General features: G+C 47.7%; 1 protein-coding gene across 5 annotated transcripts in view; it reads left to right on the forward strand.

The window, feature by feature from the left end:
- LOC112316798 (TBC1 domain family member 14) overlaps positions 1-19251 on the forward strand; it is a 168565-nt gene that overhangs the window by 41592 nt on the left and 107722 nt on the right. For 4 of the 5 annotated variants that reach the window (XM_053922485.2, XM_053922483.1, XM_053922481.1 and 1 more), the window contains exons 3-6: positions 3916-4053; positions 12187-12253; positions 13327-13408; positions 15298-18592. In XM_053922485.2, coding sequence (XP_053778460.1) covers positions 3916-4053; positions 12187-12253; positions 13327-13408; positions 15298-18592 — 3582 coding nt within the window. Of the gene's footprint in view, positions 1-3915; positions 4054-12186; positions 12254-13326; positions 13409-15297; positions 18593-19251 lie in introns of those variants that run through there. The other variant, XM_053922484.2, reaches the window with a different exon arrangement.

Genomic DNA, 19251 nt, shown 5'->3' on the forward strand with positions numbered 1-19251 from the left:
TGGGACTCTCTAAGCTTCCTGGACTTCCTCAAAGTCTATTTCCTTTGTCAGATTGGGAAGTTCTCCTTCATTATTTGTTCAAATAAGTTTTCCATTTCTTGCTCTTCCTCTTCTCCTTCTGGCACCTCTATGATTTGGATGTTGGAATGTTTGAAGTTGTCCTGGAGGTTCCTAAGCCTCTCCTCATATATTTGAATTCTTGTTTCTTCATTCTGTTCTGGTTGAAAGTTTATTTCCTCCTTCTGCTCCAAACTGTTGATGTGAGTCCCAGTTTCCTCCCTGTCACTGTTGGTTCCCTGTATATTTTGCTTTATTTCACTTTTCATAGCCTTCACTTTTTCCTCTATTTTGCAACCATACTCAACCAATTCTGTGAGCATCCTGATTACCAGTGTTTTGAATTGTGCATCTGATAGGTTGGCTATCTCTTCATTGCTTAGTTGAATTTTTTCTGGAGCTTTGATCTGTTCTTTCATTTGGGCCTTTTTTTTTTTTTTTCTTTTTTGTCTTGGAGTGCCTGTTTCGTAGTAAGGGGTGGAGCCTTAGGTGTTCACCAGGGCGGGGCAACACACATCACTGAGTTGTGATGCTGTTTGTGGGGGAGGGTTCTGAGAGGGAACAGTGCCACTTGCTCAGCTCTCAGTGACTTTCAGTCTTCACCCCCCCCCCCCAAACAAATTGGGCCCTCCTGGTTCTGATTCTCAGGTGTGTGGGTTTGTGTACATTCTAGGACCCTGTGGGTTTCTCCAACGAGCTCTCCTGTGAGGCTGGGAGTTTCTCCCACTGCCTCAACCCCCACGGGTGTTTTCAGTCGGAGGTTTTGAGGCTCTATCTCCCTGCGCTGGAGCCCTGGGTCGTGGGTCTGTCTCAGTCCCCAGTGGTTCCTCCCAGTCTGTCCACACACGAGTGTGGGACCGCCCACTCTGCCAGCTGCCGCTTGACTGTGAGTCCCCTTCTACCGGTCTGGTGAATGTGTCTTCTTAACTCCTTCGTTGTCAGACTCCCATACAGTTCGACTTTCCAACAGTTCTGGTTGTTTTCTGTTTTTAAATTTGTTGTCCTTCTTTTGGTTGTGTGAGAGGCACATGTGTCTACCTACGCCTCCATCTTGGCAGGAAGTCCTGCTGTTATACCCTTGATTTATCCTCTTGACCTGTAGAGTTTAAAGTATTTACTACTTTGCCCATATAGGAAAAGTTCGCAACTGGTGGCTTCAGCTCATTGATTCTGCCTTGTACCACTCAGTTCCCCCAGGCTTCCATTCTCTCTGTAAGACTCCGCTCCAGCGACCTTTCCTTCTGAGGAAGCCTAGCCTTTACTTGCCAACCCGGCCAAGGGAAAGTGTGCACCCTGTGTTTCCTAAGTGCTTCCCACAGACAGATATAACAGCAACAATCACGCCGCAGTTGTCCGGTCCAGGTCTTCATTCCACACTGGACTGTGGGCCTCTGGCAGGCAGGGGCTGCCTGTATTTGTTCTTACAAGCCCTGGTGCTCAGAGGGACACTGGCACAGATGCTGGATGAGTGGATGGTCCATGTGTGAACACAGGCGTGCCAGACAGGAAGCATGAAGCTGGTGCCGCCCTCCGGGAGCTCTTCTCATTTCTCTGTTCCTGACTTCTGAGCTTTTCATTAAAAAACAAACCCTAGCTGGGTGGCTCAGTTGGTTGGAGCGTTTTCCTGTATAGTGAAAGGTTGTGGGTTCGATCTCCGGTCAGGGCACACACCTAGGTTGTGGGTTCGATCCCCAGTCAGGGCGTTTGTGGGAGGCCACTGGTCCATGTTTCTCACTGACATCATGGTCTCCCCTGTCTCTCCCCACCCCCTTCCTCTCTCCCTAAAATCAATGAACATATCTTCAGGTGAGGATTAAAAAACAAAAACAAAAAACCCAAAACTTTTGACAACTAAAGGAGTATGACCTAATTACAGAATTAAGTCTCCTACTCAGCACGAAAGCTGCTCAGTAACCTCTTCGTGCCGTTTTCCCAGGCCTTTAAGTGACAGTGAGATGGGGGTGGTGTTAACGAAACAGAGACTAGATTGTTGTGTGATCTCCTTTGCTTATACATGTTGTGGATAGCTTTCCATGTCCATAAATATGTTCATAATCTCTAGTGGTCATAGTATCTTGCCAGCTGGATGAATCATAACTTATTTAACCACGTCCTCCTCATTTGACCTTTAGGTTGCTTCTTCCGGTTTGCTGTCACTGCAGCTAAAGTTGTGCACCCCTCGGTGATTATTTCTTGAGGGTCAGTCCCCAGAAGTAGAATTATCAGATTGCAGGTGCGTGGACATGTTTCAGATGTTGGGGTGCATCGTCGAACTACCCTCCAGAAGGACTGCCTGCATGTCCCGTGAACTTTGAAAGTCCTTTGTTTGCAGTAAAACTTTATTAGGGCCTTTGAGTGTGTGCTGCCTGTGCTGAGCTCTAATACAGCTTCCGCAGAGAGCCGCGCTGTCAGTGCTCAGTACAGAGAAAGAGCCAGTCTCGGCAGCTCGAAGGGAAAGGAGGCCCGTTGTCAATAGTTGCACAGATGATGTTTCTGCCTTGTTTTATACACTACGAACAACAGAGAAAAATAATTTCCCTCTGCCTTCAGAAGCCTCGAATCCATACCATCACAGTTCTGTCCTCTGTCCCTGTCAAAGGACAAGTGCTGTCCCCAGAAGATGTCATCGATAGGGAACAGCCAGTTCCAGGGGCAGTCCTGCGCACGTCAGAGAAGCGGAAACACCTGGACGGCTCTCACGTGGCCACCAGACACGTTTTCCCTTGGAAAGGGGGGCTGACGCCACTCAGCCAGGAAGCAGGTGTTTCAGGTTCATTAGGTCGGCAGACGTGCCTAAGAAGTGACAAGTGCGCTCCTGCACTCTTAATTCTGGTGGTATATGATTTGATCTTAAGAATCTTTTGAATGAATTATTATCATGCTTTTTCTCTTTATTTTGTCTCATTTGCTCGTGTCTACTTCCTGAGGGCCCACTGGAGGCCAAGGCCCTTGGAAGAAGTTTCCTTAGTGTTGCTGTTGTCTGTCTCTTTAATTTTTATTCTCTTGTTGTCTGTCCACTGGCTTCAAGTCATAATCTGTCAAATAAAGGCTTTTTAAATGACAAAACAAAGTAGTAACACAATTAAAAATATTAAATTGAAAAAGTCCCAGTTTAGGGAAATAGTTAAGTAAACCTAACATCATGGAATATTATGTAGCCAAAGAATTTGCAGTAACATGGAGTAGTGTCCACAGTATAATATGTTAAGTCAAACACAAAATGTGTACAAATGGTGTGACTCCCCCTGTGTGTTTTGAAGCACAAGGAGACCCAGTGAAGCAGGCCGTGCTGTTCCGCTGGCCCTGGGCGGTGGTGTCATGGATGATTTGCTTGCTTTGCCTCTTCCTGCTTTTCAGATTTTCTTCAGATTTTTATAATAGGCATATAAAATCAAGGGAAAAACAAACTTTAAATACTAACATAAAATATATCTTTTTTTTTTAGACTACAAGATATAGAGATAGAAATTTAACCATTTAATTGTTAAATCCAGGGCAGTAAAGAAGAGAGGTCATTTAATTGTGTATATACTTTTGGACTCGTACTGAAATTTAAATAACGCTTGAATTTCCACACAGGTGTCTTGAGTTGTCTTTTAGGACTTACTGTAAACATAGGTGGGCCAGATTTATTAAGACCGTAAGTGAGCAGCAATCTCAGTGAGAGACGCCAGACGGCGGATCACCCCCGAGCACTCCGGCTGACAGGGCTCTGTGCGCCCCCAGTTCATTCGTGCGCACCGTTTCATGAATGAGTATGTTTGGTAGGGGAACGTGTGTGTCAGTGTGTGGAAACTAATGGTGTTTGAAACTTGTTATTTATGCACAGTCATGGAAACTTCTCCAATCTTATTTTAGGAGAATGACATCTTCCTGGGCTGGGAAAAAGGAGCTTATAAGAAATGGGGAAAGAGTAAGAAAAAGTGCTCAGATCTAACTCTAGAAGAAATGAAAAAACAGGCTGCTGTCCAGTGTCTCCGATCTGCCTCCGATGAAGTAAGTCTCCATTTTATTTCTAGTGCTTAAGAGGAGAACAAGGTGGGGAGAGTGTTGTTGAAGTTTACAGATATATGCCCTGGCTGGTGTAGCTCAGTGGATTGAGCGCCAGCCTGTGAACCGAAGGGTCGCCGGTTCAATTCCCAGTCAGGGCACATGCATGGGTTGCGGGCCAGGTCCCCAGTAGGGGGTGTGTGAGAGGCAACCACATACTGATGTTTTTCTCTCTCTCCCTTTCTTCCTCCCTTCCCCTCTCTCTCAAAATAAATAAATAAAATCTATTAAAAAATAAAAAGTTTATAAATATAACATTTTGACAAAAAAACTTAGAAAAATTACTCATTATCTTCCATTTTAACATAAACATCACTTTTTCCTTTAAGGTATTTTATATACATATATAGCTTTATATAATATATTCTTTTATATGTATTATTGTAATGAGAGTATATGCAAAATTTTATCTTCTTTCTTTCTATTTAATATATATTTCATCTTGTTACTATGTCATCTTTATTCTTCTTAGAGACAAGTTGTATTTCATCAAATAACATTCCAACAGCACTATAATACACTACTTATTACTGGATATTTAGCTCACTCTTGATTTTCTGTTATGCTTGCTGTATGGGATATTTTCATGTGTGGCTTTTCCATGGCCCATATCATTTCTTTGGGATATATTCCTAGAAGTGGGGTAGCCATTTAACATTTTAATGTTTCATATAAAATATTTCTCATGTCCTTCAGCATCTTGAAATAACAGAATAGAGTTAGAATATAATCATTTAAGTTAGTACTATGAATTATTTTATTACTCACTATAAATTGTAATCTCTGATATCATAACTAATACTTAGAAAATTGTTTTGCTTTTACCATTCTACTTGAGATAGTACCATTTAACTGCCTTTGTGATGCCAAGTTAAATTGAGAGGATTCACACAGGGTGCCCAGAGAGGTTCCCTACCTCCAGAAACTTTGCCCTGAACTAAAGTAGCTAACAGTCTGATGTGGGGCTCACCAGCACTGGCACACTTGATAATCCAGTTGTCCTGCTGGCTGCCCCCAGTGCCCGGGCCTGTTAAAGCTCCCCCAGGGCTTCCCAGCTGCGTGCTCTCGCCCTGTGCATAACTGCCCGGGAGAGCGTGCAGCTGGGACTGGCGTGCGTACCACCAGCATTGGCCCCTCTCCCCCCCGAAAGTGCCGCTGCTCACTGTTGTCTTCCCTGTAGGACTGCTTCTCAGGGGCCAGGACTGTGAGTTGCCCATCTTTTCATCTCCTAGAGCCTAACAGAATGAGCACCCGCCACAAATTTCTCTTCAACAGAATCGAACTCTCCTTTAAGGAGTTCCTCCTTTCCCTTTCCCCACTGTCGTCCTCTCTCCCACCCCTTTGGTTTTATAACTTCTGATTTCTTTTTTTTTTTTAATTTTTATTGTTTGGCAATAAAATTACAGTTGTATGCCTTTTCTCCCCATCCCTCCACCCCACCCCAGCCAAACCCCCCTCCCTCCCCCACCTGCACCCTCCCCCTTGATTTTGTCCATGTGTCCTTTATAGTAGTTCCTGTAATGCCCTCTCCCCACTGTCCCCTCCCCACTCCCCCCTGACTATTGTTAGATTGTTCTTAACTTCAATGTCTCTGGTTATATTTTGTTTCCTTTTTTCTTCTGTTGATTATGTTCCAGTTAAAGGTGAGATCATATGGTATTTGTCCCTCACCGTCTGGCTTATTTCACTTCGCATAATGCTCTCCAGTTCCATCCATGCTGTTGCAAAGGGTATAAGCTCCTTCTTTCTCTCTGCTGTGTGGAATTCCATTGTGTAAATGTACCATAGTTTTTGGATCCACTCATTTGCTGATGGACTTCTGATTTCTTGAAGCTGCTGCCTCCTAGACTGTGGGATACGAAATGGAAGTTACCACTCACATGGCTGTTCCACTCACAGGCACCGTTTTTTTTTTTTTACAAAGAGTAGGAACGTACTTGACATAGTTTAAGGAAAAATGGGACTCTACATAGAGGGTCTCATGAAACCTAGCGCAGGAACTGCGCCGGCCTCCGAGGGATCCGGACAGGTCGGATGCACCCCACCCTTCTCTCTCCTGACCCATGGCCCCTCCTCTGCACCTCTGTCTGCTTCTGGGTCATTCCCTCTCCCCATCATGTCTGGCTTTCTCAGCTTCAGCACACAGATGGTGGAGAAAGGGCCATGCCGGCCCCAGCCCGGCGTGACCACTGACAGCAGGTGCCCATCTCTGTGCAGTTAAGAAAATCTTACTGGCTGGGCTTGGGCAGGAATACCCCCTGGTTTGAGAAGCTGCGGGGAGGGGGACAGAGCGGTCTGGATGTCTGGTCCTTCAGCCGGGGCTGTGAGTGGCCAGAGGTTCTCAGAGAGAAGGGGGTGGTCAGACAGTTACCCAGAAGCGTTTTCTGTGTGGGGCTGAAGGGAGTCGATTGGTAAAGTCATTTGGAGCTTTTAAAGGAATTCAGAGTGCAGGTGGTTTTTAAAAGGGAGAGGTTAGTTCAGGTAAATTCTTTGAGCAAATCCAAAGAAGCTGCTGAGTCATGGTTGGGAGGAAAATAGGAGTAGGGAGTTTCCGTTGGGGAAAGGATCTTATTTCTGCTTTGGACCCCAGTCACTGAGAAAATGACTCTGGCCTTTGACTGTGGGTGAGGCTGAGGGAAACAAGGCCACTGCGGCGTCCTGTGAAAGAATGCGGAGTCGGCCCTGATCTCAGCCCCACCAACCCCAGCTGCTGTGTTGCGTGCCTGTGTTGCCCCCACGTGCCCCAAGACTTTGTCGGGAGGTGCAAACAGCGCCAGTCCAGGGGAGTGGCTGGTGGTGGTCTATGGTTCTTTACGTGGTTGCTTTGGAAAAAAGCTTTCCTTTGCCTGCCCGTCAAGGTGGGATTTTTGTTTTCAAACCCAGTGAAGCATGTTTGTCCTAGATTATTATTTCCTTCTCATTTTATAAAAAAAATGTTGTTTTCTCCTAATAGTGGTGGTTTTTCACATCTTACTAAAATCAGCTGAGGAGGTCGCTGTGCCAGGTATGTACTGGGAGCCTGGTGAGTGGTTGGGGAATGAATGAAGAAGCAGGAAGCCCTCCAGCCCTGCTCCAGAGCTGCCTGCTGCTGCGTGTGCCTCACGCCAGCCCTCCTGGTTCTCAGGGACCAGTGGAAAGAATTTGACACGGGCATCTTCGGTTATGGCCTGAGACAATAAAAAGCAGTTGCTGGTGGGGTGCGAGTTGTGGGCTCTCTGTGTGTCCCTGGCTTTTCGGTCTGGAGTCTGCCCAGAGGCTTCAATGAACGGAAAGAAGCAAAGAGGCTACACAGGAGGTTATAAAGCAGGTGTTTTATTTTACCTTTTGGCCACAGTGAATGTTTGCATATGGGTATGCTGTCCGTGTCCTGAGTCCTGAGGATGGTCCTGTTCGTGGTTCTGGGCTCAGCTTTCCCACCAAGGCCAGAGGCTGAGTCTTCACAGTCACTGTCAGATGATCCAAGTCAAAAGCTGCGAACAAGTTCACCATCTAATTGATTAAAATGCCCATGGCCTAATTGCAGGACAGTGGGCCAGGCAGTGCAGGTGGGCAGGGAGCGGTGATAGTAGGATTATACCTGCGCTGAATTCTGTTCCCATCACTTGTGCATGCACGACGGTCCCAGCTGCAGTGCTGGGGTCTCTACCACAGCCTCCATGGTCAGTGGGCTCTTCACTGCCCCCTGGCTGAAGTAGAACGGCTTCCTTCTCCAACTCCACTGTTGCGTCCCTGTATGTGACCTTCTGCCCCCACTTTGCCCTGGCTGGAGGTCGTACCCCACCTGACAGCACAGCTCTTGAACCACTCAGCTCAGTAGAGACATTACCAACATAGTATGGAAACAGTTGTGCCAAAATTTAGTTTTAGTACATTGATTAAAGTTTGTCAGCACCTGTGGAGTGTGTGCGTAGTTGAAGTTCATTCCTTTGGAGAGCGTGGCCTTCATGGGCACTGCCTTTGCTAATAACACACAGTTCTCTGGGAACTCGTTTTCCATCAGGTTTTGCGTTTGGAAGGCAGTAAGTAAAGAGGCCTGTGAAGGGGCCTGGTGCTGTGACTCAGTCCTCCCCCAGATGGGTGCTGGTCCTTAAATGATGTTTTCCTAAGCTGTATGTTTTGTTTCTGTTTTCAGTAGATAGTGTACATGTGCGATATTGTTAAATATATCCGGGCCTCTGATTCTCCCTTTTTTTTAAAAAAAGATTTTATTTATTGATTTTTAGAGAGAGGGGAAGGGAAGGAGAAAGAGAGGGAGAGAAACATCAATGTGTGGTTGTCTCTTGTGCACCCCCTACTGGGGACCTGGCCTGCAACCCAGGCATGTGCCCTGACTGGGGATCAAACTGGCAACCCTTTGCTTCACAGGCTGGTGCTCAATCCACTGACCTACACCAGCCACGGCACAATGAAGCTGGTTTTGAAAGTAACGGCGCTGCTGCCACCTGGGGTAGCTGCCTGGATCCATGGTTATGAAGAGAGCTTTGGATTTTTGCCCTGGGTACCGCGGAGTCTCACCACAGTGGCTCGTGTTCTCACATTCAGCTGGGCCCACCAGCAAAATAACTTTTTGCCAGCGTGGGTACGCTTACTAGTCCTAGTATTTCATACGCGTGTTGTTTGTATGCTGGGCAGAGTTGTCTCTCCAGAAGCCGCATCAAGTATTTCCTGGTAGTGAACTTCCAAGGTTAATTGTGACCATATATATTAATTGTTTCTCTGCATACTGGTCTTTGAATTCAGTTCATTCTGCATAACAATAAGAGCATCAAAACAGTGGTGTCACTCGTCCAGCGCTGAAACGGACACAGTGCCTGTCTGGTGCTCTGTGTGCACGGCGCTCCCTCTACAGGCCAGGCCCTGAGCAGCCAGTGGTGACTAACGCTGACAGCGCCCAGCTCTGCTGCGGTCACAGCCAGCCCGCCCTAGGAAGCCTAGGCCTTGTCTCCTCTGGTACAGACGCAGCTGGGCCATTCAAGGGAACCTGTGGCTTTTCCTTTGAGGAGCCATGAAGGTCGGAGAGTGTGGAGCAGAGGGTAGTGCGAGTCGGAGGGTTCTGCAGGTGCTGCGTGAGACTAGCCAGGACAGGGTGGGGTGGGAACAGAGGCGGACCCAGACCGAAGGGCAAAGAAGCTGGCACAGCAGTCCAGGAGGCAATGCTGCCGAGGACTGGGGGAGTTTGCCGTGTGTCCGGGGTGGGGCTGACAGGATTGGGTGCGGGGTGGGCAAAGGGAGGAGTCAAGGAAGTCGGCCGAGGAGTTTGGCCTGAGCAGCTGCAAGAATGGAGTTTTCTTTTCCTGAGGAAAAGGCATCGAGGGAAGGAGCACCGATTTGTGGGTGAGTGGGTGGGTGTGAATAAGATTTGAACGTGAGAGGCTAAGAAAGAGCTGAGTGAAGATTTTGAAAAGGCGGTTGGATACACATGTCTGGGGTTGGTGGGGCTGGGTTGTTTGGGGGGGTCACTGAGAAATCATTTACTGGTGTATCTGTGTTACCCGAACGTGCACACTCATGGGTCTCTATGGGGCCAAGTAGGAAGCAAAATGAGTAACACGATAGGGAGAGGTGAGGCCTGTGGTCAACTGCAAAGCACAGGCCCATCTCGACCTGGAGACAGTGACATACACGCCCTTGCTGCCCGGTGAGTCTGACGGAGCAGGCGTTCAGACCCAGGCCTGTGGGGCCCCACATCCAGACGCACCCCGCTTGGCTGTTTCCTCCAAGAGGTAGGAGTCCCTTGAGAGTGAGTGCCGGGAGGGCAGGGACCTTGTCTCTTGTGTCCTGCCTCACACTTGGGGGTGTGCCTGACTGCGTGTCAACCGAGTGACTGGGCCCACGAATGACAGTGCGTTTGGGAGGCTGCTGACTGAACATATCCTGAAACTCGCACTCACCGTGCGGGGTTCCACGTGTGCAGATTGGAGTGCTGGCACTCGAAGTTCAGAGGCTTTCCTGGCGTGCAGAGCGCTGTAGCACTCATTTGCGGCTGGGAGGCCAGTGGGCATTGTCCGTTCTATAGTTAGAAAACGCAGTTCTCGAGTTAAGTGGGAGAATGTGGGCATTTTTTCCACCTACAGCATGTTCTTACTAAAACACGGGTATAGTTTATTTCATTTGTTAAGATACTATAGGCTCTCAATATTCTTGAATGCCCCATGGATATGGTAGCTATTAAAATGTGGTTATTAAGATTACCTAGTAGTTTATGTTATAATTGAGAAAGCAAATAAAATTTCTCATTAACAGCTCCAAACGAACAATTCGGAGTGCCTGCCACAAGATGATAGAGTCTGATGGCTGCTTCTGATGGCCTTTGTCACTTCTCACTTTGCTGTTATGATAACCCGAGGGTTCAGTGATTAAAAACATGTATAAATAAATACACACACACACGTGTAGGGTGCTGCAGTGGACGAGGAAAGAACACAGAAGCCTGGTGGGTGGAGCTTGCTCTTATGCACAAAGTTAAGAAGTTCATTGTTTCTTTGCCGTTTATATATGATAGCAAATATATATACTTTTAAGTTGTATTAGTGTCCAGGACAACTGAGTTTTACAGTTGTGTGGAGATGATTTCCAAGACAGAGCGCAAGAAAGACTCCCTAGTCCTTGGGTTGCATGCCGCTTCTGCCGTGTAGGCTCTAAAGCAGCCAGCTGCCTTAGTCCCGAGGAAGAGGAGGAAGCGGTCCCCGAGGCTCAGTGTTCTGCAGTGGCACTGGCTTCAGGAACACAGTGACATAGACTGGTGCACAGAGCACGCAGCAGCGAGAGTGTCAGCTGACACTGGTGTTAGGTTCATGGTCAGGAGGAAGTGGAATAAAACGGCCATCCTCACCCCACCTTGGACGTTATGGTAAGCAGAGTCTTTCTGATGGAATTCTGTAGTCGGAGTGGTGTTTGTGACTAATAGCTGCCTTGGTTTTTAAGAGTGTTTTAGAAGAAACAACAGTTCTCTTTTGGCCCCTTTCCCTGTTTCCCCCTGTCCTGTCTCCCTAGGAAAACCTAGGATTTGATGTGGATAAAATATAATTATCATTGTTTACAATTAACCCTTTTCATTGTGATCTGTTTCTTGCTGCTCAAACTGTGTTAAGGGCCAATGACTTGTTTAGGACATCTGTAATGCTTGTGCTGAGTCATTTTGAGTTAAGTGAGTGGGGCGAAGTTCTATTTTTAGCCCTGCCAGGCCCCAGAGGGGGAGACCGAGCACCCCGTGGGCACCTGTTGCGGCGGTGCCCACCTAGAGACTCAGTCCCCCTTTAAATGCTTTAAGGCTGCTGGGTAAGTACAAGGTTGCTCGAAATTACATTCACCTTTTTTGGTGCATTGTAAAAGATTTTCCTCTTGTGAGAAATGGAGAATTTTTAAAGTTTAATAGTCTACATAAGTAAAGGATTATTTGTTTGTGCCTGTTTCCAACATTAATTTTTCTTTAAAGCTGGGCCCTTATTCCTACCCTCCCAATTTCAGGGGCTTCCCTGCAGTCTCCCTCAGCTGAACCCTGTTTCTGCCTAGAGGCCAGCGTGCCCTGCCCGGGCCCCGTCCGTGCCGTGCCTGCGCCCCTTGCAGGGAAGCCAGGCTGGCTGCGGCGCCCGCCTGCTGCCCTGCCCCTTGCCGTGCTCATGAGCGCTCGCTTTCAGGGAGGAAAACCACCGCGTTCTCTCCAGACTTGGGCTCCTTGACGACTCAGAGGAACTTCTCGTGGTTTTTCTTTCTGTGGGGTTTGGTGCCAGGCCTTGCTGATGTGGGTAGTGGATAGATGGTGACTTTTAGTCATACGATGGGCATCTGGGTACTTAGGCTGACCCATCAGCAAGGTGCTGGACCCCTGGGAGGACGGAAGCCATTTTTGGTAAGTGCCATTGAATGTACTTAATTAAAATAGTTAAGTATGTATACTAAATTTGATTTACACATGTGTAATTTTCAAACTCGTGTTCATTTAAAAGTCAATAATGGATTTCTTTTGGAACATGGGAAATTAACGTATTCATAAAACCTTTATATGAAAGCAAGAGTGCGCGCACATCAGATTCTGTGCGTGCCTGGCAGTGAGCCCCGTGTGTTTTGGTTCTCCTGCAGAGCTCCGGGATCGAGACCTTGGTGGAGGAGCTGTGCTCCCGGCTGAAGGACCTGCAGAGCAAGCAAGGTGAGGGCGGCCTCCAGAGGGCGGTGCGGGTGCCGTGGGCCTGCTCCGCCTAGCGAGCCTGGGGGATGGTCTTAGGACTGAGTGAAACAGCAACAGCAGCAGGCGTCGAGTCTTTGTGGTCAGTGGTCATCTCCAGGCTGGCCCGGTCAGCCCCCCCGCAGCCAACTGTGGACAGGCCTTTGGTGCAACAGCACATCCCTCCTTGGTCCCTCATACGGAGGGGCCGGACTGCTCGTGTGCCTTCCAGTGAAAGACCTTTCCCCTCCTTGTGCCCCTGTTGATGCCTGCCTGTGACCCCACAGGCCTCCAGAGATGTTCGTCTCAGGTTCGGAAGGCACTGCCACCTCGGCTGTCGGATTTTGGGAGGATGGCAAGCTTGACAGCCTTGTGAAGTCATTTTGACTCACGAACCCTTCTAGCTTCTTTCTCCAACTTTTCTCTGAGCCCTTAGAATGAGGGCTACATGCTAAGATTAAGGATCTCTGTTTTCCTTGTCCTCTTCGAGCTCATTTTGCTGCCCACCAGGCCTGGAGCCTTCCTGGCAAGGGTGCTTGTTTGTTTGTTTTTAATCCCAGTCAGCATCACGAGCTAAGCTAAGGGTACAGCCCTTTGATTCTGTCTTAGTTAAAACATGGCCCTTGGTCACCTGGATGTTAAGTGATGGTATGACTTGTGATTAAGAATTTTCTTTGTATATTAGGATAGTATTTTATCAAGGTGATTCAGTATAAAAGTCCACGAGTGCAAAATATTGTGGGAAAATATTTGTGGAATCTAACCAGATGTCCGCTCCCTCTGGTGTAGTTAGTGAGTGCGCGGGGCGTTCAGTGTCTTGGTGAAGCGCCCCCAGAGCACTGGGTCGGGGGGATAGGGGCGCACCCCACCTCTCACCCGGTGCTCACGTGGTGCAGCCGGAGAGTTCCCACTGGCGCGTGGAAGAAATAGTCTTATTAAAAAGACACACTGCTATAGAGTTCTTTTTAAGCCACAAAAGCTTGTAAAATTTCTATTGAAGTTACTTGAGAAACTTTTGAAAACATGACAGATCTTTCTGAATTTTTGTTTCATAACAGAAGAGAAGATTCACAAAAAGTTAGAGGGGTCTCCCTCTCCAGAGGCAGAATTATCCCCTACAGCAAAGGATCAAGTGGAAATGTATGTAAGATTGTATTCAGTCACAAAAATGTGTTTGTTAAAATCAGACTAATAATTGCTGTGTGATTTACGGTTTTTGTTTGTTGTATGTAGTTTCGTATTTTATAATTCAGGAAACGTCTGTTGAGCACGTACTTATGTACTTGACATAGAATTCAAAGGTGAGAGATGGTTCTGTCCTTAGGGTACATATCAAATCAATATCTGTGCAGTTACTGTATGAAACAAACCAGGTTGTTATTTACAGACCTACTCCAGAGGGAACAGAGCCAGTCATTGACCTGGTCAAACTTGTTTGCTAAACGTGCTTTCAGTTCTTTCTTTGTAAATGGTTAGTATTAAAATCAGCTGCATTATAAGCAGACTTCTTTATTATACATTTTGTTTGAATCTTCTGAGCTTCTAAAACTTGAGGGGAAAAAAGTAGCATGTGGTAGATTTATGTAAAAAAACCCCACTGTGGCCATAAGCCAAGGGCCGCAGAGCCTGTGGAATGTGCTGTGTCACACCGAGTTGGGCTGCGAGTGTAGGTTCCCACCAGGTTTCAAAGACAGTATGAAAAAGAATGTAAACTGTTGATATCTTTTCATATCAATTACATGTTGAAATGATGTTATCATGGTTATAGGTGGTTAAGTAAAATATCTTACTGAAATTAATTTCACCTGTTTCTTCTTATACTTTTAAGGTGATTCCTAGCACATTAAAATTACATACGAGGCACACAATATATTTGTGTTAGGCAGCCCTGGGACACACTGAGAAGGGGAGAGTCTTTGCAAGCATGGCCTTTTATCACTTCACATGTGACCTTGACTATGGCATTCAGAGCAGCAGTCCCTTTGGTAGCCAGCCAGACTCTAGGTTCTTCCTTTGGCAGTCTGTCTTGCTGTGAAGTCTTCAGTGGCTGCCAGTTTCCTAGCAAACGGGAAACTCGTATTCCTTATTTGCAAGCCCTCTAAAACCAGCCCCCGACGGGGCTGACCGGGCTTCAGTTCTGTGAGCCCATCTCCGTGTCCTCACACAGGTGCCTGCGCCTCCCCGCCCATGCGCACTCGGCTGCTCCCCTCGGGACTCCGCAGCGCACTCTCGTTCTTGGCCTCCCTGGCATCCCCTTGTCCGAACCGTGACTACTGTAGTCTCTGCCAGTGTTCTGAGGGCCTGCCTGATGCCCCCTGAGAAAAAACAACAATCACGACGGGAATTACTGAGGAAGGTGCTGTTCAGGACTCATTCATTTCACATACTGATTCTTTTACTCCTCATGACTCTGTGAGGTAGATACCGTTCACACCCCACTGTGTAGGTCAGGCAACTGAGTCACATGGGATTAAGTCCCATGCCTGAGGTCACCCACTAGAAAGTGACAGGATTCGAATTCAGGAAGTGTGGCTGCAGAGTGTATGTTTTCACTACTTCACTGTACAGCTTCTTACCCCCCTCGACTTCCAGTGCTCACGGAGCTTGTGAGGTAAGTCGAGGGAGCACCGTCGTGCAGCTGAGAAATACGGACTGAGGCATTAAAGAACGAGTTTAAAGTTACAAGCGTAGCAAGTGACAGAGCTGGAAGTGAAATTCAGATATCCCTTATCAAAAGATTACATTTTTTCCACTACATTGTATTTTTTACTTATGGCTTCTTAATTAAAATTCAGGCTTTGAAGATAAAAACTGTCATTGTACATATTTTCTTAATATTATAATGCTTATCTAAGTGGTTGGTACATCGTCTTAAATGTGAAGGACATTTTACTGTATTACTGATTATTTAAAACTTAATGATGCATTGACTGTTAACACGACATGTCCCCTTCCCCGTCGGGGACGTGGTGTTACTGTATCAGATGCGTCTGCACGCCCCCTTCTGACCTCTTCACGCTGCATTTCAGGTACTACGAGGCATTCCCACCGCTTTCTGAGAAACCAGTCTGCCTGCAAGAGATCATGACCGTGTGGAACAAGTCTAAGATCTGTTCTTACTCCAGCTCCTCGTCGTCGTCCACAGCCCCGCCAGCCAGCACAGACACGCCGTCGCCCAAGGGCTGCCACAGCGACACGGAGGCCCACAGAGACAGGGGCGATGAGGCGCCCGCCACCGTGCACGAGAAGGGCCTGAGCCGAAGCAAACACGAGAAGGAGAGCAAGTTCAGTAACGGCACAGTGGAAGAAAAGCCTGCTTTGTACAGAAAGCAGGTCCGGCACAAGCCCGAAGGAAAGGTCCGCCCTCGCTCGTGGTCTTCCGGCTCCAGCGAAGCAGGCTCGAGTTCCAGTGGGAATCAGGGAGAGGCAAAGGCATCCGTGAAGTGTGTGAAAGTGAGACACAAGACTCGGGAGGTCCGAAACAGGAAAGGGCGGAACGGGCAAAGCCGCTGCTCCCTGAAGCACGGCGAGAAGGCCGGAAGGAACCCCCACGCGGGCGGCAGTGGCAGCAGCAGCAGCGGCGGCTCCGGCAGACAGCTGTGCAGACGGGCCAAAAGACCATTAAAGGAGGTGGGCAGGAGAGACACGGACAGCACTGAGGGCCGGGACCTGTACCTGGACAGCAGGAATGACAAGGAGTATAAAGAGGAACCACTATGGTACACCGAACCAATCGCAGAGTATTTCGTTCCTTTGAGCAGGAAAAGCAAACTAGAGACCACGTACCGAAACAGACAAGACGCCCACGGCCCAATGGCGGCGACGCTGGAAGAGCTGTCGGACTCAGTGCACGGTCTTTGCGTCAGCAGCAGTGACGTCTGCAAAGCGCGCCTCGCGGCAGGCGCTTTCATCGATGGCCACTTTGTGGAGATGCCTGCAGTCATCGACGAGGGGCTCGACCTCTCTGGGGCCTCATTCTGTTCTCTCCCAGAGGACAGCAAGTACTTGGATGACATTCATCCATCAGAATTAACCCACTTCTATGAAGTGGACATTGACCGATCCACGTTGGATTCCGGTGCCTCAGAAACAGTGCAAGGAGAAAGTCGGATTTTGAATATGATTCGACAGAAGAGCAAAGAGAACACCGACTTTGAGGCAGAGTGTTGCATAGTGTTAGACGGCATGGAGTTGCAAGGGGAGCGTGCAATATGGACAGATCCGACCAGCCCCACGGGGGCCGAGGGCCTGCTCCTGCAAGACCTGGGCGACCTGGCCCGGTTCTGGGAGTGCTGCTCGTCCAGCTCCGGCGATGCCGACGCTGACGGGGAGAGTTTTGGGGGAGAGTCTCCGGTTCCACTGTCTCCCGTCACAGACAGCGCAGCCCTCAGTCCGCATTTGCTTGCTGGCAATCAAGAGCTCTTTTCAGATATTAATGAAGGATCTGGTATAAACTCTTGTTTTTCAGTGTTTGAAGTGCAATGCAGTAATTCTGTTTTACCGTTTTCTTTTGAAACGCTCAACTTGGGAAGTGAAAATACAGATTCTAGTGTGAATATGCTTGGGAAAACACAGTCCAGGTTGCTAATATGGACCAGAAATAGTGCCTTTGAAGAAAACGAACACTGTTCTAATCTTTCTACAAGAACCTGTAGTCCATGGTCCCATTCAGAAGAAACACGGTCAGACAATGAGACGTTAAATATTCAGTTTGAAGAATCCACGCAGTTTAATGCAGAAGATATGAATTATGTAGTTCCTAGAGTCTCGTCAAATTATGTAGATGAAGAACTTCTAGATTTTTTGCAAGATGAAACTTGCCAGCAAAACAGTAGAACTTTAGGAGAAATTCCTACGTTAGTTTTCAAAAAAAAATCTAAACTAGAATCTGTCTGTGGTATTCAGCTAGAACAAAAACCAGAAAGCAAAACCTTCGAAACTACACAAGGTTGCCGTGAAGGCAGTCCGCGTGGGGAGACCTACGGCTCAGGGGTTATTAAAGACATTTGGACGAAGATGGCGGATGGAACTTCGGTAGCTATGGTAGAAGTAGAGAGAGTCACAGACGAGTTGTTTTCAACAGATGTAACTAACTACTGCTGCTGCTTGGATGCTGAGGCTAAAATGGAGCCCCTCGACGGGCCGAACAAGGCTGTGCAGAGATCCGAGTACCACCTGTGGGAGGGGCAGAATGAGAACCTGGAGAAAAGAGCCTTCGTTTCCAGCGAGCTCTCCAAGGTGGACGGTGGTGACTATACCACACCCTCTAAACCTTGGGATGCCGCCCAAGAGAAGGAGAATGCGTTCATTCTGGGAGGGGTTTACGGAGAACTGAAAACCTTCAGTAGCGATGGGGAATGGGCGGTTGTGCCTCCCAGCCACACGAGAGGAAGCTTGCTGCAGTGTGCGGCCTCTGACGTTGTGACGATAGCGGGAACGGATGTCTTCATGACTCCGGGAAACAGTTTCACTCCTGGCCACAGGCAGTTGTGGAAACCCTTTGTGTCATTTGAACAGAACGACCAGCCGAAAAGTGGGGAAAACGGATTAAATAAGGGATTTTCTTTTGTCTTCCATGAAGACTTACTAGGACCTTGTAGTAACTTTCAAGTTGAAGACCCTGGGCTTGAATATTCATTCTCTTCCTTCGACTTAAGCAATCCATTCTCACAAGTTCTTCACGTGGAATGTTCATTTGAGCCCGAGGGGATTGCATCTTTCAGCCCCAGTTTTAAACCGAAATCCATCCTCTGCTCTGACTCAGACAGTGAAGCTTTTCACCCCAGGACATGCGGCGTTGGCAGAACACAGTACAGGGCTATCCGGATCTCCCCCAGGACTCACTTTCGCCCGATTTCTGCATCTGAACTGTCCCCAGGAGGAGGAAGTGAGTCGGAGTTTGAGTCTGAGAAAGATGAAGCAAATATTCCCATTCCTTCTCAGGTTGATGCCTTTGAAGGTCCACAAGCAGATCTCAAACCACTGGAAGAAGATGCAGAGAAAGAAGGCCATTACTATGGAAAATCAGAGCTGGAGTCTGGAAAATTCCTCCCCAGGTTAAAGAAATCTGGGATGGAGAAGAGTGCTCAGACGTCACTGGATTCCCAGGAGGAGGCTGCTGGGGCCCCGCCAGGAGGAGATCAGAGTCAGTGTTTGGAGTGTGGCATGAATGATTCTCTGGAAATCAATTTAGAAAGCTCAGAAGCAAATTGTAAAATAATGACACAATGTGAGGAAGAAATTAATAATTTTTGCAGTTGCAAAGCAGGTTGTCAGTTCCCTGCTTACGAAGATAATCCACTTTCTTCTGGACAGCTGGAGGAGGTATGTGTCCGTGGGCACTGGTGTTTGATTAAAGGGTTTGCTCAGACTTTAGTCCAAGAACAGCCACATCAGGCAAGGAAAGATGGGGTCACATCATTGGGAAATGAGCTTAACTGTCTTAAAATCTGTCATTCTCAGGGTTTTACCTAAGGACTTAAAATGGACTTGGCATTTATAAATTTGAACTAGACAGTAGACATATTCAGCAGAAAAAAGACATTTTTACGTAAATCACAGGATATCAGAGTCTTATGTGTTGTCTTAACATGCATGTCTTACGCTTAGAGCAACCCTAACGTAGAAGCGTCACAGCTTTTAAAGTTGGTGCATCAGCAGGCGGCTCTTTAACCTTCAGAAGGCCTTTGCGCTTCAGGAGTCGCAGCGAGTCCACCTGCCTGCCTCTGAGACATCAAAGTCAGTTATGTGTGGGTGTGGTTCTCCGAAACGCACTGTGGTCCATGTAAAGCTGAATCCACGGTCCAGATGCAGCCACACACTCTCCAGAACTGACACAGATGTACCTGGAGTTCCACAAAGTACATCTTCCTGAAGCTGTATGCATTGTCTGTTCAGTCTGACAGGCGAGAGGAATAGTTTTGTTAATGGGGGCCATTGTATCCTTTGACTACTCCTAAGAAGTGGTTGGAAGGGAGGTTGAA

The sequence above is a fragment of the Desmodus rotundus genome, chromosome 4 (genome assembly GCF_022682495.2).
Source record: "Desmodus rotundus isolate HL8 chromosome 4, HLdesRot8A.1, whole genome shotgun sequence".
In the NCBI taxonomy this organism is placed as follows: domain Eukaryota; kingdom Metazoa; phylum Chordata; class Mammalia; order Chiroptera; family Phyllostomidae; genus Desmodus; species Desmodus rotundus.